General features: G+C 45.2%; 1 protein-coding gene across 7 annotated transcripts in view; it reads left to right on the forward strand.

Moving 5' to 3' along the window:
* Positions 1-18,719, forward strand: part of PAK6 (p21 (RAC1) activated kinase 6) — a 38,461-nt gene extending 19,742 nt beyond the window's left edge. For all 7 annotated transcript variants that reach the window (XM_030273707.4, XM_030273715.4, XM_030273710.4 and 4 more), the window contains 8 exons: positions 2,092-2,300; positions 6,185-6,787; positions 9,965-10,456; positions 10,700-10,833; positions 13,527-13,653; positions 13,839-13,964; positions 14,632-14,766; positions 16,682-18,719. In XM_030273707.4, the coding sequence (XP_030129567.1) occupies positions 2,097-2,300; positions 6,185-6,787; positions 9,965-10,456; positions 10,700-10,833; positions 13,527-13,653; positions 13,839-13,964; positions 14,632-14,766; positions 16,682-16,849 (1,989 nt within the window). In that variant the 5' untranslated portion in view covers positions 2,092-2,096 and the 3' untranslated portion in view covers positions 16,850-18,719. The remainder of the gene's footprint in view (positions 1-2,091; positions 2,301-6,184; positions 6,788-9,964; positions 10,457-10,699; positions 10,834-13,526; positions 13,654-13,838; positions 13,965-14,631; positions 14,767-16,681) is intronic.
* Positions 18,720-21,446: the final 2,727 nt, after the last annotated feature.

A 21,446-nucleotide genomic window follows, 5' to 3' on the forward strand; every position in this document is an offset into this window, starting at 1 on the left:
ACAGACCTGGAGCACAGACATCCTTTCCATAAGCTCTCCATTAAGATGTATTTGGGTTTTCATTGGACTTGTTCTAAGCAAAGATTATTCTGGCTGAAAAATCTCTTCTAGGCAGAGAAGTTGCTTCCAGCCTCTTTTGTAAGCTTTTTTTTTTCCCTTCTCTTTCCTAACCTTTTGTTTTCTTTTTCACCTGTGAGTTATCTTTAGTAGGCTGTTGAAATGGACAGTGCATGTGAAGTTGGTGTTTCATCAAGGATGGATTGCATGAATGGGGGGTAGATGGAGCAAAGGTCCTTCTCTGCTGTACAAACACTTCCTTATCCCTGTGACTGCAGGATCATTGTAACCAAACTGGGAGGCATTGTGTATTGGATTTTCAAGACCCCAGTCTAGCACCAGGGAGCAAAGTCATTGTTCAGGTGGTGGCTGCACTTTGCCCCCTAAACAAGTTTAGAGTGGGACAACCTGGAAAATGTTTGACACAGATTTCCCTGTGATGTGCTGATTTTGGGGACTGGTGTCCTCTAGAAGTGTGTTCATGTCTACACCACAGCAGGTTATCTCTCTATGCGGTCTGTCTCTCTGACCCTTGTAAATATTTATTCAGCACAAATAGTTGTAAGCTGAGGTCCTGTACAGGGGAAGAGTGACTACTACAAAGTTGAAGATTAAATGGCAAAAATCCTCAGCCTGATGTCAAGGAAGAGATGGCATTCATGGCTGTAAGCAAGTGTCAGTGAAATGTAAATGCCAATAATAACTTCTGTGGAAAAGGAAGAGCATATAAATATTATTTTTGTTTATTGGCAGATATTAATTGCTTTAAAAAAACAGCGCATCTTTTTTCTAAAGCAGCTAATAGAATCAAAGAACATTTCAGGCGAAAGGGAGCTTGAAAGGTGTAGCCCAACCCCCCTGATCAAGGCAGGGTCAGCTTGGAGGGTCAGGCTGGATTATTCAGGGCTTTGGCTCTGAGATCAAACCCCTCAGGATGGAGCCTGCCCAGCCTGTCTGGGCAGGCTGCTCCGATGTTGGACTCTCCTGGTCACAGGAAAGCTTTTCCTTCTGTGCTCTTAGGACCACTCCTGTTTTGATTTATGCCTGTCTCTCACTCCCACCCCTCCCCACTGTGAAAAACCTGGCTCTCCTTACCTCACTCTATCTTCCCTATCTGGTTTTTGTGAAGAGGTTGTGTCAATCCACTGCAGTCCTCCAGCTTTCCCACCTCTTGTCTGCATGCAGAACTCTGGTTCTTCCTTTTCCTTCATATCTTCCCAATTTCAGGAAGGTCTCTGAGCTTTCTAAGTATCTTTTTTGGTTATAAATTTGTTTATAAATTAATAATTCAGATTTTGAAGACTCCTGTGTTTAGGTATATTTCAGTGTTAGGTGCTTCTGGCTTGTTGTACTTGCACTGGCTGTTCACACAAGCTGTCTCTCTCAAGCCCCCAAGGGAAAAGAATCTTAGTTTTTAATTTTAGCTTCTTCAGCTACCTGCTGACAGAGTTTGATTTCCACCTACCACCTCCTCTCTCCCTCCCGAGCCCTCTGTCTAAACAAGAAAAACTGAGATCCAAAGTCAGTCTCTGGCAGCTCTTCCTTTGGCAACAGCTCTGCTGTCTTTAAATGGGAACCAAGTGGCTATTACTTACTTGGAGTAAGCAGTGAGAAGACAACTCGAGCCCTGGTCATTGCCACCTTAAATTTCAGGCTTGTGGTGGAACTGATGCTGTCTAACTGGCTGGATTCCAAAGCCATTTAATGTAGGTACGAGCAGGTAAAATATAAATATGTATCTCTTAATTACTTTTAAAATAGTTTTATCAGGAAATATGAATTTGTAGAAATAAAGGAAGTCACTAGAAATCCCATCTGAGCCATGAACCTGCAAGGTGGCCTTGGGCAAAATCATCATTGTCTTGGTGCCTGTTTCCTCATCTATAAAAGCAGGTGATTAACTCCTGGTAGAGTGCTTTTCACTGGAAAATGTTCTCAATACAACATAATTAACTCATAGAATTAATACCTGATTTCACTGCTTGGGCACTTCAGTCCTAGACAGGCACTGACAGTGTTGTTTCTCCCCTTCAGGCATCATGTTCCGTAAGAAGAAGAAGAAACGCCCGGAGATCTCGGCCCCGCAGAACTTTGAGCACCGTGTCCACACCTCATTTGACCCAAAGGAGGGCAAATTTGTGGGCCTGCCACCTCAATGGCAGAATATTCTGGACACGCTGAGGCGCCCCAAGCCTGTGGTAGACCCTTCGAGAATCACAAGGATGCAGCTCCAGCCTATGAAGGTGAGGGAGGGAGACAGTTCTTTCCTGTTCCTCGGGGATTTGCCTCCAAGTTGAGGCACTGTTTCTGGTGCCCCATAAATGGGACTAAGGGTGGTGTCTCTGTATGGAATTCAGTGGATAGCAGGCTTTGATAGCCCAAGGTGATAGTTAGCTTCATCAGGAGTAAGGACAGTAGGATCCTGACCTGTTGCTGTCACTGTTGAAATAACCATCTGGCTGCCTGTCACAGTGATGGGGACCTGTGAAAGCTCCTGTGGTAGCTGACAGGACCAGCTGTTGTACAGGAAAGCCAAGAGGAGAATTTGTGGAAAGACCTGTTTTAGAAGGTTTGTCATTCTCGTGGGTGAGCAAATTTGGCTGGTAATTAAGTTGCCAGGGAAGCCTAAGTGGGAGGGAAAGCAATGTAGCACTGCCTTGCAGTTCATGGACAGCTAAGGACCACAAGGACTAAACAAGAGTTTGGGCTAAAATGGTTAATAAACCAGCATTTTAATGGAAAGTGGGACATAGTAATGGGAAAATGTGCTTCAGTAAGGAAAAAGAAGTGATTCCTGTAGATGGGTGGGTTTAGATGGCTGCTGGTACTGGCATCTGGAGATTGTCTAAGTAACAGCAGGAACATGCTGTGGGAAAAGGCAGCTTCGTGGTGACCTCTTAGGAAATTAAATGAAAGATGGTGACAGAAATATTGTGCTTAAAATCTTGCTTGCTTGGGAGAAGTTTTTGTTCCCAGTTAAAAAAAAAAACACCAAAAAACACGAAACAAAACCCTTCAGGGGCCTAAGAACTGAAAGGTGTGTTGTAAAACAGAGATGTTGCTACTTGAGTTTTAGGAGCGATATAAAAAAGAGTTGGCAATCAGATTAATATATTTAGCTTTTTGTGTACAGGTGCTTAAAGCATAGGGACTAAAGAGGACTATATTTGGTTTAATGTAAGCTTCAGTACATAATCAAACCTGCAAATGAAATGGCTCATCATTGAGCAGAATGCTGGTTTATAAAGGAAAAACTTGCTTAGGAAGAATAGGTGAAAAAAAAAAAAAAGGCAGGAGGTATTGCCTGGTGTCCTGAATGTGCTTTGAGGTTCACAATGTAGCAGAGGATAGGAGCACAATCCAGAGGAGAGATAAAATGTGTAATAAGAGACCAACTTGGTTAGATCAGGAGCTCTGTAATGAGCTTAAACTGCAGGAGGATTGCTCAGAAGGGTGGAAACTAGGTCAAGTTATAAAGGGCAAAGAGAAAAGAAATTCATGTAGGAGCAAAACTGGAAGGCCAATGCACAAAAAGAGATGTTATTCTCAAAGAACATAAAGGGCACTAAGGACACATCATGAGTGCAATGAGGAAGGGAAGAAGGATGAAGGAAAGAATTTGTTCACTGCTGGTTTTGGAAGAATGTTAACAGATGACACCAAGAATTCCTAAGTGTTTAATGATTTTTCTCTGGTTTTCATTAAGTGTGATCAGTGGGCTGACAATTAGCATGAGGAGGAAGGGATGAGAATGCAGGCCAGAATAAGAAAAGAACAGGAACAGAAATGAGACTTAGCTAAGAAGTTGCATATTTTCAAATCAGCTGGGCCTAATGAAATTCAAGGAATTGCAGATCAGTCAGAATAATTTCTATCCCCAGAAAGAGACTGGAACAAATAAGCAAGTAATCTATTTGCAGCCACTTCCAAGGAGATAGCAGAGTAATAGCTGGCAGCCAATATAGATTTATCAAGAAAAGAATCATATCAAGCAACCCAATTTTCATTAATCACAGGGTAGGGGGCTTTGGGTAAGGGAGAAGTGGTAGCACTCCCCTGTATCTGGCTTCAGTGAGGCTCTGGGCACTGCACTGATGGCGTTTCCAGAGCAAGCCAAGTTTCCTTAAGTATTAGGCAATGGATGCTCAAAAAATAGTGAGGCATCACTGTTGAAACAGAAATGTATGTGAAGAAATTTTCTGGAGTTTGCCCTGAGCCTTATGCTGGTCAGGACTTTCATGTCTGACTTACTAAACCCAAGGATGGTAAAAGCTGAAAGGACATGCAAATCCTTAAGAGAACAAGGACAGAATACCCAACAGGCTTTAAAAAACTAAAGAATCATCTTAAACTGTTTTTCCCAGTAATTCCAAATGCAAACACTCTCATAGACTGCATAACAAAGCTGACTGTTTCTGGTAAACTCTATCTGAATTAACTCCTGTTCAATGATACCAATCAATTAGATTTTTTTTTTTCAAGTGCTAGTTGGCTAAGCCCTTGTATATAGTCCTGGATTAAATTGTCAGAGTAGTTCCTGGATTTGTGTGTAGCTTATAAAAAAGTGCATTTCATGTTATAATTTCTCTGTTTTGGTCAGTAAGGCATGAGCTACGTAAGAGCACTCCATATACATTTGGCTCAAATTTGGATGTTTCCTCATTAATCTGATGCAATCCTTAAACACAGCAGCAAAGCAAGATTAATTCCCATCTTTCCTGTCTGGTGGGGCTAGGTCTGACTTCTGGGAGTGACCTGAGTCTAATTCTAGGGAGTTTTAGCTAGAAGGGGAGAAGAGCACTGCACTGGATTTTCTGGAGAAGCCGTAGCATGTTGTTGGAGGCTTCTTACTTTGACAATACCCATGTCTTTCTGGAATTACTTTTGTCCATTTTGGACAAAAAGTTCATGTCCCCAGCACATTGTTCCATGACAGCAGCTGGGCTGTGGAGGAAGGAGGGTATGTGTGTGTGGTGAGAGAGTAGGAGTGAAGACCAGAATTTCCAGCTGCAGCTGGAAATGTGTGTGTGCCATGGAGTGAGTCCTTTCTTCACCTTGTTGAACAAAAATCTTCTGTTCTGCCTTTCACTCTCAGACGCTGAGAAAACCAGGTGCTCGTTTGTGCACTGTGGTGGTGTTCTGTTGAAATTACTGGAGCTACTGTGTTGCACCAGCTAAGTATTAGTCTCAGTGTAATTAATTCAGCATGTTTAGAAGATCCCTGGAGCTCAGTTAGCAAACAGGAGATTGCTGTCACTCCAGGGAAGGACTTTCCTCAGGCAGAGGTTTATGAAAGTGTAGGAGTTATCCTGTGCTGCAAATTTCTGTGGAGAAATGAATATTTTGGTTCCCAGCACTAGAAAAGCTTCTGTAAGCTTTTCAGTTCCAGAAAAAAAACAAGGTAGAGCACTATATAATATACCAACAGTTTCAAGTGTCCTACTGTACAGAGCTGGTGCCTGTTTGGATGGAAGCCTTGTTCTTCAGTGTTTGCTTACAAGGCAGTTGTGAGCTGCTGTGACCCTTTGTTCATAATTTTTAATTATAATAGCTTGGCAGAGCAGGGAGGAAGAGTTGGAACAGCACGGTCTGCACTGGTCAGGATTGGGATGTATTAGCAGAAATTGTAGAGAAGCAGACTGAGGGACGCTGATTACAATGCTATGGAGAGTGCTTCAGGGGAGAGATGAATCTGGTGTTGGCACAGCAAAGGTGAGTTTTGCAAATGGAGCTTGCAGCATGCTGGAACTTCTGAGAACTAATATTTCAGGAGCTTGGCGAGTGCGTTAGTGATGTATGTAGTGTCACACAGTTTCAGCACAAGAAAGCCAGGAGTGTTGAAATATCCCAGTTTTGCTCTAATATTGTCTTTTAGAGTGTGAGCACAACAGCAGAATTGACTCTTCTGGCTGACAGCACTGCTGCTCTGACAGCAGGATATAACCCAAGGACTTTTTTTCCCTCAGTAAAGGACAATGAAACAAAAGACATAAATTGGTCATTTTTCCTGAATTCCTTGAGTTGTCTTTGTCTATTTGTACAAAACCTAACCTTTGGCAAGACAAATTGATTCTTGCCTTGATTCTTAAAACTCTGACTTGTTTCTCACCTTCTTTGTCTTTACCAGACTGTGGTGAGGGGCAGCACTGTGGAAGTGGAAGGCTACATCTCTGGGTTGCTCAATGACATCCAGAAGCTTTCTGCCATCAGCTCAAACACTCTGAGGGGCAGGAGCCCCACCAGCAGGAGGAGAGCCCAGTCCCTTGGGCTCCTGGGAGACGAGAGACCCCCAGACATGTACCTTCAGAGTCCTGAAGGAGATTGGGCAGACAAGTACGGGAACTACCTCAACTGCAATGGTGGGTCCAAGGTGGCCCGGAGGCAGACCATGTGGCCGGATTACAAATCCCGCCTGGAAGGGCAGTCTCATCCCAACGGGATGGTGACAAAAGCCCAGTCCCTGGGGCCATCGGAGTTCCAGGGCGCGGATGGCAGCTGTCTGCAGCGCACCTCTGGGCTGCAGCACGTGCCCGCTGTGCCGGGGGAGAGCGAGATGGCAATGAAGAGCCCAGAAGAGGGCTGGCTTCAGCGACAGCCCAACGCCAGACCCTCGGGGGAGGGCAGCCCCAACTCCAAATCGCGGGAGAACAGCCTGAAGAGGAGGCTCTTGCGCAGCGTGTTCCCCTTGACCAGCACCTCAAACAAGCCAGGCCCTCCTCTGCAGATCAAGGTAAGAGTTACTCACTGGACTGCAATGTTGACTTTACAGTTCCAGAGGTTACATATGCAGCCAATTTAATTGCAAACATCGGGCAACCATCTGTTCTTGTTATGATTAATGCTGGAATCAAAATAGTCCCGAGCAGGGGAAATGTGTGGTTTGCCTGAGCTTCACGAGATGCTGCAAGGTACAGCTCAGGATGGCAGCCAGATCTCCAGCAGAAGGTTTGGCGGAGCTGCAGGAGCGTGGGCTGGGAAGGACGAGGGGTCTTAGTCATTACCTTCTGTGAGGTAAAGGCATAACTGCAATGCCATTCTGCTGGCCCCAAAAAGCCTTTGCCATTTGGGAAATTGCCACGATTTGCATTAGCAGTGTATTTGTCTGCCTGTGCAAACCAGAACTACCTCAGGAGAGTGTGTTGGTTATAGTTATATCTGCCAGGCTGCTACAGCAGCAGGGTTTGCATCAGCACCCACGGTGCTGTCACACAGGAAGTCAGACTGCTGGATTTTGTGAAGGGTGGGACAGCTCATAGCTACAGCTCCCCCAGGAAAGCTGTCCTGAATGGATGACTCATTTCTTGTTAAACTGAAAATCTCTTGTTCCTGGTACTGGTTAGGAAATGCAACCTTTGCTTCTTTTCCATTCTCGGCTGACCCAGCATCCGTCTTCTTTGCCTTGCTTGTATGGTGGCTTCAAAGCTGGTGCTGGGCCAGGCTGATTCCCAACAGCTGTGAAATGCCTGAACTGGGAGGATGATGCAGGAACCACTGTCCAAACCAACCTGACTGTTCTGAAGGGTGTTGGAGGGAGATGTCTCCAGTCCAGCTTCTTGCAGTTTGTATAAGGATCCAGGCTCAAGGCTTTGGGCACAGTGGGGTTCCTTTCCAAGGGAGAGGATTTTGAAAGAATGCAGTCCTTGTGTATCACAAATTGTGCTTACTGCTGTCTCAGTGCCTCTGGGCTGATCTACACTGCTTCAAGGCCTGTCCCCTGAGTACCTAGAACTGGCCACTTCTGTCTTCCTCAGTGTCTTTGCCATGCCTGGCACTCCCAGGAGTGGGAGGAGTGGGACCAGAAGGAGTGGGACCGGAAGTTACCAGCCAAGTGAATGTGCTTGGGAGTGTTTGAACTCCAGCTGTTTGTCAGAGGAGAGGAGTAGGGAAGACCTTGAAGACTAGTCTGTTTCCCTGCTCCAGTGAGGATCTGTGCCATCCCTAGTAGTTGTTTATATAAGATGTTCTTACCAGCCTCTGATGATGAAAACTTGGGATTCCTGCTCTAATACAGCTGATGATGTGTAAGAAATGTGTAATTGCAGATGAAAAGAACAGGGTTATAGCTGAGTCATGGAATCCCAGACTAGTTTGGGTTGGTACAGACCTCAGTGGCCATTGGGTTCCACCCCCTGCCATGGGCAGGGACACCTTCCACTAGACCAGGCTGCTCCAGCCTGGTCTTGAGCACTTCCAGAGATGTAGAATCTACCAGCTGGCTGGGTAGCTGGCTGAAATGGAAAGGTGGTGCCTTGAAAAGCACCATGGTAAGTTTGAGTGCACCCTCCTTATGAAAGGAAGGAGTGGAAGAACTAGTGATACCTCAAAATGTCCCGAGACAGAAAACGTGTACATGGGGACTGTCAGATCAGAGGAGCAGGAAATAGTACTTATACATGATTAAGCAAACCTGTGTGAGCTTGCATGCATGCTGTGTGCCCTTCTGCATGCTCTGAGTTATGTAAAATGTGGGTTTTTTTCTCTCTCCTGAGACAAAACAAGATTTAGGAAGTACATTCTGTGTTGCTGTGAGCATGTCAGCACAGGACTGCAGGGGTGGAGCTGGTGTATGGGGAGGAAGGAGCCTCCTGACAGGCAGTTGTGTTTGTGCTGTGCCCTGATGCTGCTAAATCGTGTTTTCCAGGGCCTCTCTGTGTGTGAGGCTTATGCAGATTCTTCTCTTGACAAAATCCTTGATTAAAACCCAAAGTGCATAGAATTAAATCCTACACAATTATTCCCTGTCTGAGACAAGGAAAATGAATGTTCTTATAAAAAAGTCTCGATTGGCAGTTTTCAGTTCCCATGCCCATATTATTAACTTTATTAATAATCTCTCTGAATTGTGAGAGAGAAAAAGCTTTTTGCTTTGAAGTTTCAATTTTGCCCTATAATATAAATGATGGGTTTGCTCTTTCTGAAGTTGCTTCTTTGACAGATCTACTTTTGCATATATTTGTATGCATATTCTCTGTATATTTTACACATATGTACGTATATAATGTATTTTGTACCCCACCTGCTAAATGTTGTTGAATTTTAATTAATCAGCATTTCCAGGGTGAGTATTCACATGACAGTATTTATCCTTCCTGGCATGGGAATGCATATCCTGAAGCCACATAGGCTGGGATCTTACTACATCTCCTACACTAAATAGGGTTGGGCCTGCTTGTCATTTGAGTGGGAGGTCTCCAAAAACCTCAAGCATTGCTAATCCAAATTCACTGCAGGTCAGTTTTAAGCCAGCAAGGTGGCAGGTGGCTCTGTGTAGCTGGAGTCTCATGTTGGCTGCCTCCAGCTGTCCTGGTGCCCAGTGCTTTTCCCAAAGTGGAGAGCTAGTTCCATGCCTGATCGACAGGAATGCTCTGCAGGTACCACTGAAAAGTGCAGAGAGTGTTTTCAGTAGGCAGAGTGTAATTACCCAAAGGGAATTAGACCAAGACTTCAAAGTGATTTACAGCCTTGGCATGAATCCCCTTTCCTTTTATACAAAGCAAGATCAGAGGCACGGAGGGATAAAGGATTTTCAAATTCTCTGCAGCACAGGTTGCCCCTGATTTTTGGTGGCAAGGTTGGAATGCTTTTTAGCAGCTGGGGTTTTTTTTTCTGTGGGTTTTGTGTCTTGGTGGCTTTTTTTAAAGCATGTTCCCTTTAAACTGCCTCAATTTGGAGGCTATTAAAGTGTTGCACCCCTTCTGTAAGGGATTCTTGAAGATCTGCATCTAAGGAGCTCTTCTTCCAAGCTCATGTGTTGGGCAGACCTGGAGACAAGAATGAAGCTCTTGTTTTCAGTCTGCTCCAAGGTGTGCTAGGGCAGAGTGGGATGCCAGAGAACTGATTCCTCACCTCTCTGTTAATCCAACCATCACTTTGTTTTTTCTCTCTTTCCTCTTTGTTCTTCTTGAAGCCTAATGCTTTCTTCAAGCCCCAGCAGTGGGGTTCCCCCCACAGCCCTGCAGCCAAAGCCCAGTCTCTCCCCCCTGACCAACCTGCCTCCGAGTTCCCCAGGATGATCTCCGAAGCTGGGACCCCCCAGAAGTCCCCAACAGCAGAGAAGACTGTGGCAGTGCCACCAGGCCGGCCCTCCCCAGCGGGGTCCCCCAGGAACCGGCAGACCCAGACCAGTTCCAGCAACCTCCACCTGCCCCAGGACTCTGCTGGGAAGGGGCAGCCAGCCAGTGAGGACCCTGTGGTTGTGACTCACGAGCAGTTCAAAGCTGCCCTCAGGATGGTTGTGGACCAGGGAGATCCCAGGACATTGCTTGAGAATTACATCAAGATTGGGGAAGGCTCCACAGGAATTGTGTGCATCGCTCGGGAGAAGCACTCAGGGCGCCAGGTGGCCGTGAAAATGATGGATCTGAGGAAGCAGCAGCGCCGGGAGCTCCTCTTCAATGAGGTGAGTGTTCTGAAAACGTGGAGATTCTGCTGTCCTCATTGGAACAATCAGTGTGGCAAAAAGAAGGGAAGAGCAGGATCGTCTTCCTTTTAGTAGTGGTATGCTCATATGAAGAACAACTATTGCTGGGGGGATGGAGGCTCTGCGCTGTAGTTGCAGGGCTGTGTGTGCTCACTTGGTTGGATAAGATGAAGTGTGGTGAGTGATTTTTGTGGTGGTCATGTGTCCGCTGTGGTTTTACAGGTGGTGATAATGAGGGACTATCAACACGTCAATGTCGTGGAGATGTACAAGAGCTACCTTGTGGGAGAGGAGCTCTGGGTGCTGATGGAGTTCCTGCAGGGAGGAGCCCTCACAGATATCGTGTCTCAGATCAGGTATAAAGCAAAATCCCAGACATCAACATGGGAGAGCAAGAGCAGCAGAGGGGGGATTTCTGGGACAAATAGATTCCCTCAGAGATCTTGTGTTTGCCGTGCCCTGAAACTACTACAGTTTATAACTGTTATCCATTTTGAATATTTGATGATACTTCTGATGTAAAAGGGACTCATTTATCCCTTTAGATAACCCACTAGTCATTTCCTTGATGACCTTCCCTGTAAAACACAGTACTCATAAAAAGTGTTGTTTACTATATCTGTTTAATCCTGGCCAGGAACTTCATTGAATAGCTATTAAAGAGCATGCAGAAATAGTTTTCAGTGGTGCAACCTTAGCCACAAATTCAGCCTCACTAACTCCTCTGGAAAAGTGCAGCAGAGCCTTGAGATCTGGACTCCTTCCCAAATTTCATTGCCTAAAGATAGCAGCTGCTGGACACTCTCCTAAATTTGTTTCCTTATCTACACTGCTTCATATTCAATAGTACCCAAAGCATTCTGTAGGGCAAAGAAGTTGTTCTCAGATAGCCTCTGGTCCCTCTCAGAAGGTGTTCTGATGATGCAGTTATGGTGATTGTGTCTTACCCATGACTCTGGAGCACCCTCCTCCTGCTTCAGAGCAGTTCTGCAAGGCTGGAAACTGGGGCAGGGAATGCCAGTGGAAAGACTGACCAAGAAAGTTTATAGGATGAGAGGTTTTGGTGGGGTTTTTTTTGTTTTGTTTTTGTTTTGGTTTTTTGAAGATTCAGGACCTTAATTATATTACAGTTAGGCAATATTTCTAGCACTAATTGTCTTCAGTTTTTAAAAAAATCACAGTATACCTGTAGTGCTTGGCCTAGGTCCTGTGGCGGATTTAAGGCATCTATCTTGCTCTGTTGGCTTCTGTGTTTTGGAAGCACAATTTTGATAAGCATCAAGAGCCGCATTGTCCTCTATAGCCTCCACAACCCCACCTGGAAGGAGTGTCCTGGAGACACTTAGCTGGGCAGGCCCTTCCAGAATTGAGTTCAGAGGTATCTCAGGGTCTGCAAGCCAACATTTAATCCTGAGAAGTACTTAGTTATAGCTTACAGGGCCAATGAAACTCTTGTAGCTCTTGGCTAGTACTGAATTACAGAAAAAAAAGTGATGAAGAGGTTTATGAAGGGTCTGTGTATTTATAGCCACCAGTGAACCTCAGCCTAGATTTGTTTTAAGAAGCTTCCTTTGAACCTGTTAGTGAATGCTTTTTTTTTTTTTTTTTTTCTTATGATGGAAGAAGGATCTGTTAATAGCCATAAGTAAGCTGCAAACCTTTATCAGTTTTTCCCAAGAAGGAAAGATACCATCATTGCAGTCATTAAACATTTGCTGAGGGGGATAAGTGATTTACATCTCCAGGAGTGAGGTAATCCTCCAGAAATCTGTTTTAACACTATGCAGTCACTTGACTGAAACCAAATTCCATACGTGACAGGCTGAAAGTGCACCTCTTGTGATCTTCTGGAACCACAGGGCTTTCAGGTGGATCAGCTCAGGCACTGTGAAATGAAAAGCACTGTTCCTGAGAACATTGGGTTTTGTGCTGGGAAGTCCCACAGGTAGCCTTTGTCCCTCTCCCTTTTCAGGTTAAATCTTAGAGGCAGAAGTAGCCCCCTGACATCACTCAGATTTAGTTGCCACCAGTGTGTCACAGTGAAGCTACGACCTTGTAGCTATCCTGGTTTAGAAGAGTAAGGTATGGGATGCCAAACAAACAACACAAGTGTAGATTTCTGAGCTGACGGTGTAGGAATTGCTATGGGTTTAGAAGGTACTGGGTTACTGCACAGTTCTGCCTTCTGAGTGCTCTCTTCTTAGGCTCACTTGCAGACCCAAATTTGAGGACATTTCATTTCTGTCCTCAATCTGGGGTTGTTCAGAACAACTGCTAGAGACAGGCTGAGAATACACAGTACTCAAATTGGGTACTTCAGCTATTCTTTGAAATGATTTCCTGCCACTGCCTATTTACTGTCTATCATTGCTCCGTGTAAAAATGCAGAGCTGTCACTGTCCCCAGGTACAGGAGTGAGTTTTCATTTCTATCATTTTCACTCAGTTGTGAAGGTTTTTGTATTGCTATTGTAAACAACAACAGCTTCTAAAGAGGGGGTTCTTAGGGCTCATATTCCATGTGCTAACAGTGGTAGAAATCAGCAGTGCCTTCCCTGCTTGTAGCCTGTGCTATCTTCAGTTAGGTGTGAGTGTCCCCCAAGTGTCTGCAGGAAACGCCTAAAGGATCCTAAGGGATGCCTATAGTTCTTGTCAAATTATGCATTTGGAGGTTTTGTGGATACAGTTGCACAATAAGCCTTGTGAATAATGTCTTTACTGTATTTGCTTAAAAAAAGCTGTCTCACCAGTTACTGCAGCACCTTGGCATCAAGCAGCACTGCTGCCTGTCAGAACTGCTTGAAACAGCATCTTGCAGGATGAACTTAAGTACAGAATTCAAAGTGCAATTTCTCTGTATTAAACCTATGAAAACTTAAAAGTTGTCAACCATCAAGTAAAAATGTTTTCCTCAGTAACAGACATGGAAGAATGGTGAAGGTGAGATGGTGATTGTCATAGGGAACCAAAGCGTCTGTGTTTAAACCCCTGTGCCCCTGTGAAGGGGCACTGTGCTCTGCACAGTTTAAGTCCCCTGTCTCTAATTGCAGGCTGAACGAGGAGCAAATTGCCACAGTGTGTGAGTCGGTGCTGCAGGCTCTGTCCTATCTCCACTCTCAGGGGGTCATTCACCGAGACATCAAGAGCGACTCCATTCTTCTGACACTGGATGGCAGGGTGTGTTTCCTCAGCCAGATTGTTTCCTGTCTTCTGCTGCTGCACCTCTGTCTCTTATTTCCTTTCTGGTCCCAATCCCTTATTTTCCCCTTGTCCTCTTACTCTGGCATCTTTGTCTGTGGTGTTTCCCTCTGTGTTGTTTAAGGCTTATTTTTTAAGGTTGGTTGCTTTTTCTCTTTGTACAGGTCAAACTCTCCGATTTTGGCTTCTGTGCTCAGATCAGTAAAGATGTACCTAAAAGAAAATCCCTGGTGGGTACTCCTTATTGGATGGCTCCAGAAGTAATTGCAAGGATACCATACGCCACTGAGGTAAGGGACCGCCTCCCTGATAGCAGGAGAGCAAGTAATATTCTGAAGAGTGATGGGAAAATAACTATTGGCTTTTCTAGGAAGTGTCTAGATTCTATTTAGAAAATAAACCCAGCTATGACTACAGGTTTGATGGTGATGACATCAATATTTCCTAAATCAGTAGAAAATGAGATTGTTCTGCTTCTAGGAATAAGGCATCAACAACTTGTATTTTTACACCTAAAGCTTGGCCTAGACTTGTATCTTCTGTGGACCAATGTGAGCAAGGAGCAGCCTGTGACATTATAGGAATCAGTAAATCAATTCCATAAAGTAATAGGGGGAGATGTGAGCTCTGCGAGGCTCACCTTAGGGAAAGCAGACATGGGAACTCTGGAGTTCTGGGCAGGTGGCAGCAGACTGACTAGTTTTGTTTACCAACCAGCCAGGTACAAGCAGTTACTTGCACACCTTTACATGTTGCAACATCAGCATGGCTCAGTCCTGGGTGCAAAATTGACTTTGTTAAACCCCTGTAAGGGAGCCCAAAAGCATTAGGGGCATCAGTGTTGGACTCTCTTGGTAACATTTGTCATGGGTGGGGTATTGTGGTCTTTGTGAAAGTAACAAAACAAGGACCTGCTCCTCTGGAGTGTGTGTATTGATGTAACACTGTCTCTCACAGGTGGATATCTGGTCCCTAGGGATCATGGTGATAGAGATGATAGATGGAGAACCCCCTTACTTCAGTGATTCTCCAGTCCAGGCAATGAAGAGACTCCGTGACAGCCCTCCTCCCAAACTGAAAAACTTCCACAGGGTGAGCATGCTGACAAGCACTTGTAAGCCTGATGGTTATCATGGGCAAATATCTGTATCAGCTGTTCCCAGTGCAGCTGGCTGTGGAAATGGTCTTGCTAGGACATGTTTCTTGGGGAACAGCTTTGGCCCCGGGGTCTTAGTGGCTACAAGCTGCTGCTGACAGCTGGTGGCTGCTTTAGGAAACAGCCCTGACAGTGTGAGGGCACCTGGGCATAAATGGAGAGTGCAGGTCGGAGCTGCTTCAGGTGGACCCAGCAGTTCCCAGCTTACTCATGTTGATTGAGTAGCTTATCTTCCACGGAAGGGAACAGGAGGATCCCTGCTCTTGGGAGTTTTCAGCTTCATGGCCTTCAGGACTTCAAAGGCTGCATTATGGTCAGAGCAGGAGAGCTCAGGACAGATGCAAACTCATGGAGACACTGCAGTAGCTCAGAAGATGCACTTGGCTCCATGGTTTCTTAGGAAAAAGTAGCAGTGACATAAGAAATAGTGATCACCTTTCAGTGCCCGCTTAAAGAAGTCTTCCTTTCATTCCATGCCCAGCCTCTGAGATCAAACAGCTTCTGCAACATCCTGAGCTACCCAGCCTTTCCAATTAATCAGAGCATCTGCAGCTGCTAAAACTGAATTATTTAAGAGAGTAGACTGCTGAACTAACAGCGTACATTCCAACATCAACAGCTGTTCTTTCCTCTTTGCCTTTGCAACACTAATTAAAATTTCATGGTCACATTCTGGACCTGGTGCTTGCCCTTCTTGGGCAGTATAAAGCCATCCTGCTCGGGGTCATGCCTTGCTTGGTGACATGGGTATGCCATGGGCTGTGACAGCCAGAGCTGGTTATGGTCTTGCTCTGCTCCACTTTGTGTACTAGGAAGCAGACTGGTTTCCAGCAAACCTCCAATTTACAGGCTGGTGGGCATCCTCCCCAATGTCCTGCTGGATCCAGCTGTGGATCCAGCCCTCCATTCTAGTGCCCATTCATGGCTCACTGTGGTCAGTGACTGCAGTTCTGGGGGCAGCAGGTTAAAGGGATGCCACCTAGGATAATCCCTGCTGCATTACTAAAGCATGGGCAGACTTATAGACAGGCATACAGGCTGGATCCTGGCACTTGCTCTGAGCTGTGCAGTGCCTTCTCTGGCAATCCCAAGCGAAGTCATCCAAAGTGCTCCTGAGATGAGCAATATCTCAGTGGGAACAGTATTTCAGGATCTGCTAAGGTAACCAGAGCTGGGAAAATGCCCCCAGTCTAAACTGGTTGTAATTATCAGCATTAATATAAATAAATATATGCCAAGATCAGTTTTTTATTCCATTTTAATGATGCAGGGGATTAAACCAGCCAGAGATGTGCAGGGTCATGAAGTGGTGCTTGGGGCTGGCTTTTGCACCTCTTCCAAAGGACAAAAGCTGTGAGGTGGTTCAGCTTTTTGGTATTGGTGCTGCAGCTTCTTCATCTTCTTGTACCATTAACATGAGGGTTTGTCAGGCTCTCCGAACCTAGTGGAGAACTCTATTTAACTACCATAATCTGTGACCAGTAAAAGAATGGATTGATACCCCCTTCCCACCCAAGTGATGTGCCCAGGTAGCAGGAGTCCTGCTGAGTTTTTGAGCTGAAATCCAGGGAAGCAGAAGTAACCCAAATGGAAGGATGTAGCAGGCAGTCTTAGCTTAATTGACTGTATCCCATTCAAAAGAAAACAACCTAAATGTTGTGCCTAGCGGTGACAGAAAGTCATGTTCATAGCACGAAAAGCATGTGATCCGTGTCACATTGCTGGAAAAACAGGGATACAGATTGGGAATGCGCAGGATCCTTTTAGCCACACCCACCTCAGCAGCCTGGTGTTGCACGAGCTGTGCCTGGTCCCTTTGCAGGGTTGACTTGGTTGGTTGCTTTTTCACAGACCTCCCCAGTTCTGAGAGACTTCTTGGAAAGGATGTTGACACGGGATCCATTGGAAAGAGCAACGGCACAAGAACTTCTGGATCACCCCTTTTTGCTCCAGACGGGACTTCCGGAGTGCCTGGTGCCCCTTATCCAACAGTACAGGAAGCGCACCTCCACCTGCTGACTGTTTATAAGGGGAAGCTCTAGGGAAAAGGAATGTTTATAAAAAATATATAGAAAAAATTAAGACCCCACACAGTCTCAACTTGTGAATGGTGCTTGGAACTTGACAGATTGTTTTGGAGGACAAATGTGAATCCTGTCCATGCATCCTCAGCCTTCTGTGGCTTCTCCTTTGCTGAAGACAATCAATACAGACTAGATCTAAGTGAGACCAAGTCTGTCTCAAGGATAAAGCGGGTATTCCATGGCTTGCGGATCACTGCTGCTGAAGGATGGCATTCGAAAGTGGAGTCTGAAGTTGTGTTTCTGAATGTCTGTGGGTTTCTGCACACCCGGGCTGCTGACTACTGTGCTGGAACGATATTTCCCACTTAGAAATGTGATCTTTGTTTCCTTCATTGTGCACTGGAGCCATGAGCTGACTCACTTTGGGGCACAGACCCCTTTAAACTCTCAATGCACAAAGACTTTTTTTTTTTTCCTCTGAGACCTTTTCACAGATTATTTTAATTTCCATTGGTTAAATATGGATCTAGAAACCTGCACACACTTCCTTAGGGAGCAGATGTGATATGTATATATTTGTTTCTAAGTGGCTCTCTTGCATCAACATGCTTCTCTTTTGCTGCAGAATGTGTATGGTTTAGTGGTCAATCTTGAATCCATTTCATGATTTTAAACTTTTGGAGGGGGAAACCCTTGGATACAGTCTTCAAAGTGGACTCTATGAAGACCAGGTGCTCTTACCACCAGGATCTTATGGTTAAAAATTCACCATTTGCAACAATTTGTGTGCTGGTTGGAATGTGAACAGCATATTCCTGTGGCTTACTTCCCCAGTCTTTTCTCCCTGGAGAGGCTGAGAAGTGCTGCCCTGGGGCAGTTATTGGGTAGCATTTTGGGGATGCTGTAGGAGACCAAATGGAAATATTTGAGCTATCCTGCGTATCCCAGGATTGATTTTTGTGTTTGTGTGCTGCTGTCTGGCTATTGGTCTGCCCTTCCCCATCAGCCCATTACATCTGGAAGGTTTCTGGTTGTCTAAACAGGTCTTTCAGTTATTTTGACATAGTTTTAGGTATTTTGTATGCTGCACTCTCTGATCAGTAAGATCCTCAAGGTAATTGGGCTCTAGGTCGGGATTGACATTGTACAGTGATGGTGGTGTGTGGTGTTGTGAGGTCTCAAGAATATATTCGTAGATGTGGAGCTGGGATCTTGTTTTGAAACTCCAGATACCGAGGTTTTGGACTTTTAGTTATTCTCAGGACAGTCTTGCTGTCTCAGAAACTGACCTCAGAACTGCGTTTTCTTCAGAAGATGTTTATAACCTCTGTCCTCCGCTATTTGCTCCAGCTACAGATCCTGCTTCAAAATTGAAGCCATGGTTGATTACTTGAAGTAATTTGGGATGGAATTCATCTGCACTGCTGCCAGCCATCAAAGGGTGGGCACCCAGTCTGAGGAACATGTAGGTTGGCTCTGTAGCCCATGGGGAGAGGAATGCTCCTGGAGGAACAACTCCAGAGATGGTTCATCCCCCTGGTTCACACACTTGCTGAAGGACAAAATCACTCTCTCTGTCTCACCTATGGCCAGTAGAGAGGTCATAGGGGGTTTCTGTAGACTGGATGTCTAAGTTTGGGCTGATGGAGTTGGTTGAAATTAATTAATTAAGCTCCTCCTTAGCTGCACTGGAAAATTTTTGATGTAAAATGTTTCTGTATTCCAGATATATTGATTTTTTTTTAATACAAAGAAAGCAGGACTTGGAAAAAATTATAATTTGAAACAAACAGTCCTGCTTGTCTTTAGTTGTGAATCCTTTGCACTTGTGTTTTAAATTAAAGTAGTTCTTGATTTATTCATAAGCCTGTTACTGTGTTGAGATGCTTTAAAATGTGTCTGTAGTTCAGAGATGTGAGTGTGGACCTTGGAATCTGCTCTAACCTCCCTGTTCTGTGGCTATGTGGCTTCTAAAACAAGAGGAGACTGGGGCAGGAGCCTGCATCCTGAGTCCTGAGACAAAAGTTTCTTGGAGACAGGGATGACAGGTTTAGCATTTAACACCATTTTATACTTTAGCCCAAATCTGACAAAACACTGTGAGGGAAGGACCTGGAAAAATTGCATTCAAGTATCTTATAAAATTTTAAAATCTCATTACCATATTTGTGAGGAATGCAGAAAGAATCCATCTTCCTGTGCAGTGTAGAATTTAATTCCGGCTTCTTATGTTTCTCTCTTTGCAGTTCATGCATGGCACAGTGCCAATTAACTGCTCCATTACTTAGATGAGTGTGGAATCAAACATAAATCCTGAGATAAATCTAGATTAGCTGAAAGATTGAAGCACCGTCTCCAGGGCCAACAGCTCCTTCCCCAGGCACCAGGCAGCCAGGCAGGAGAATGAGGACGCAGAGCAGGTTTGGAATTTGTATTGCAGTAGTGTTCAGGTCGGGATTTCATGTATGCTTGGTGACATCTGATTGTACAACAAGGTGTAGCCTCTTCTCTGACAGGCTCAGAGCCTACTCAGTGGGTAATTATGCTCAGAGATGCTGTTTTCCCCGAGTATCTTTCCTTTTCTACAAGGATGCACTCGTGTCTCAGGTTTGCCACTGTTCTATGTCATGTTTCCCCCGAATGCTTCCCTTTTATTTTCCTTCCTGTCAGCTTTGCTGGTATAAAGCCTTTTTCCTTGCTGGCATAGCCCTGGCAATCAGCATCCAGGAGGCCTTTGAAGATGGCACACGGTATTTATATGAACAATTTGCTGAATCAAACAGGGAATCTGTCAGTGCTGTCGCATCCCAATTGCACTGCTTTGTCTATAATGGTGCCTGTCTTCCTCCAGAATGCCTCTGATGTTGGATGCAACAGCTTATTATCCCATTTCTTTTGGAACAAAACAAATCTTTGTCTAGAGGCCCCTGTTTTTTAACCAGTGGCAACAGAAGGACCCTGGTTCAAATGAGGCTCCTGAATTTGACATTGTTGAGTTTGGTTTGAGACATTTTGAGACAAGTGCCACCCTTCACCTGCAGACTGGGGAGAACTGCTGGCTGTGCCCTGGGACCAGGGTATAAATGGGGATAGCAAGTAATAATCTATATAATTTTGGGGAATCTTGATACGTGGGGCAGTGAGAGTATCTCTAAAATGGAATAGATACTGTGCAGCAGCTCCTTCTCTGAGCGCCTTTGGCACATCAGCAGTACCTTTGTGTAGTTTTCCCCCCCTCTACTCAGCCCCCCAAAGAATCCGACTAGCTCAGAGATATGGGGCTGTGAGGGGAGGAATACCAGGAGAGGGACAAATATTCAAAAGAGGCTCTTACCCCAGGGTGTTGGAACAGCTCTCTTTATTCTGTGGTGTCCATGGGAGAGCGGGGCAAAAAAGAGGAAGAACAGGAATTCTCAGGGGTCTATATAGGTTTTGGACAGGGTGGGCTTTCCTGGCTCTCCACCAACCCCGTTGGGGCAGGAAGGAGGATCCAGGGGTTATCTTGATCAGAGTCGCAGGGTCCCGGGGGAAGGGGGGCAAAAGGGTGCCCATGAGCTCACCGTAACACCTTTGTTATGGAGGTAAAAAGGACTGGCATCGTTTAGGTACAGTGTCTCCTTTTTGTGTCCCTTGCTGGGGTTGGAGTCCTCCTCTGCTTCAGACATCCCCATTATCTACTTTTTAACAATCTAGTACAAAGGTCGGCCTCACTTTAATATTTTGGACCACAGGATGAGATCTAGAATATGCCACTTAAAAGATGAAAATTTGGAAAGGATCAGAGATTGAACCTAAATCTGCTGCTGTTCAGTGTCTGACTAGATGTTATTGTCTCAATTGCCATTGAATTGAAGTTCTGTGTGTAATGGCCCGATGAGAGGCCTGTCTGAGCAAAATACCACATTGCCCTGTGCTTGGCAGGTAAGTGAAAACACAGGGCTGCACAGGAAGGAATCCTCAAAGATGTCTGAATCCCATGGGAAGAAGTAGTGCTGGAAAATCAGATGGCCTCTCCCCTCTGGACTCTGTGAGTAACCAAACTGTGGTGCGACTGAATTGTGCTGCTGGAGGGATGGTCGGGTTCAAGGTGTGCTCGGGAACCCTTGCAGTAACATTTGGTTTAGTGCCTTTATTTATTATTATTTATTTGTTTGCCCGTTTCCCATCTTGCAGAACTTTCCCCCATTTTGTGCAGAGAGGGAGGTGTCAGAGGCACTGTGGCACATATGGCCTCAGAAGCACCCTGGGGAGAAAGGGAGTGATGCAGAGTGTGGTCTGTGGTTCATGTGCTTCATGCTGCCTTTGCTTTTAGCGATGCTTCCGTGTGCACACTGAAAACTGCATTTAGAAGGTGTATTTTAGCACTGAGGTGAAATCTGTGTAAAAGATTGGAGCTGTTTTTCATGATATTTGGCATTAATCCCCTGTGCCAGTTTTGGGTTCCATAACAGAAGGGTTGCAGTGCAGAAACCATGATGGGGTTGTAAGGGCACAAGTAGTTGTGGTGGGTTTTCTTGCTCAGGTTTCAAACATCAGTGGACATTAATGCCATGAATTCCACATGCTGAAATTCCCTGTGTCATAGTCCAGCT

This window comes from Taeniopygia guttata, chromosome 5 (assembly GCF_048771995.1).
Source record: "Taeniopygia guttata chromosome 5, bTaeGut7.mat, whole genome shotgun sequence".
Lineage (NCBI taxonomy): Eukaryota > Metazoa > Chordata > Aves > Passeriformes > Estrildidae > Taeniopygia > Taeniopygia guttata.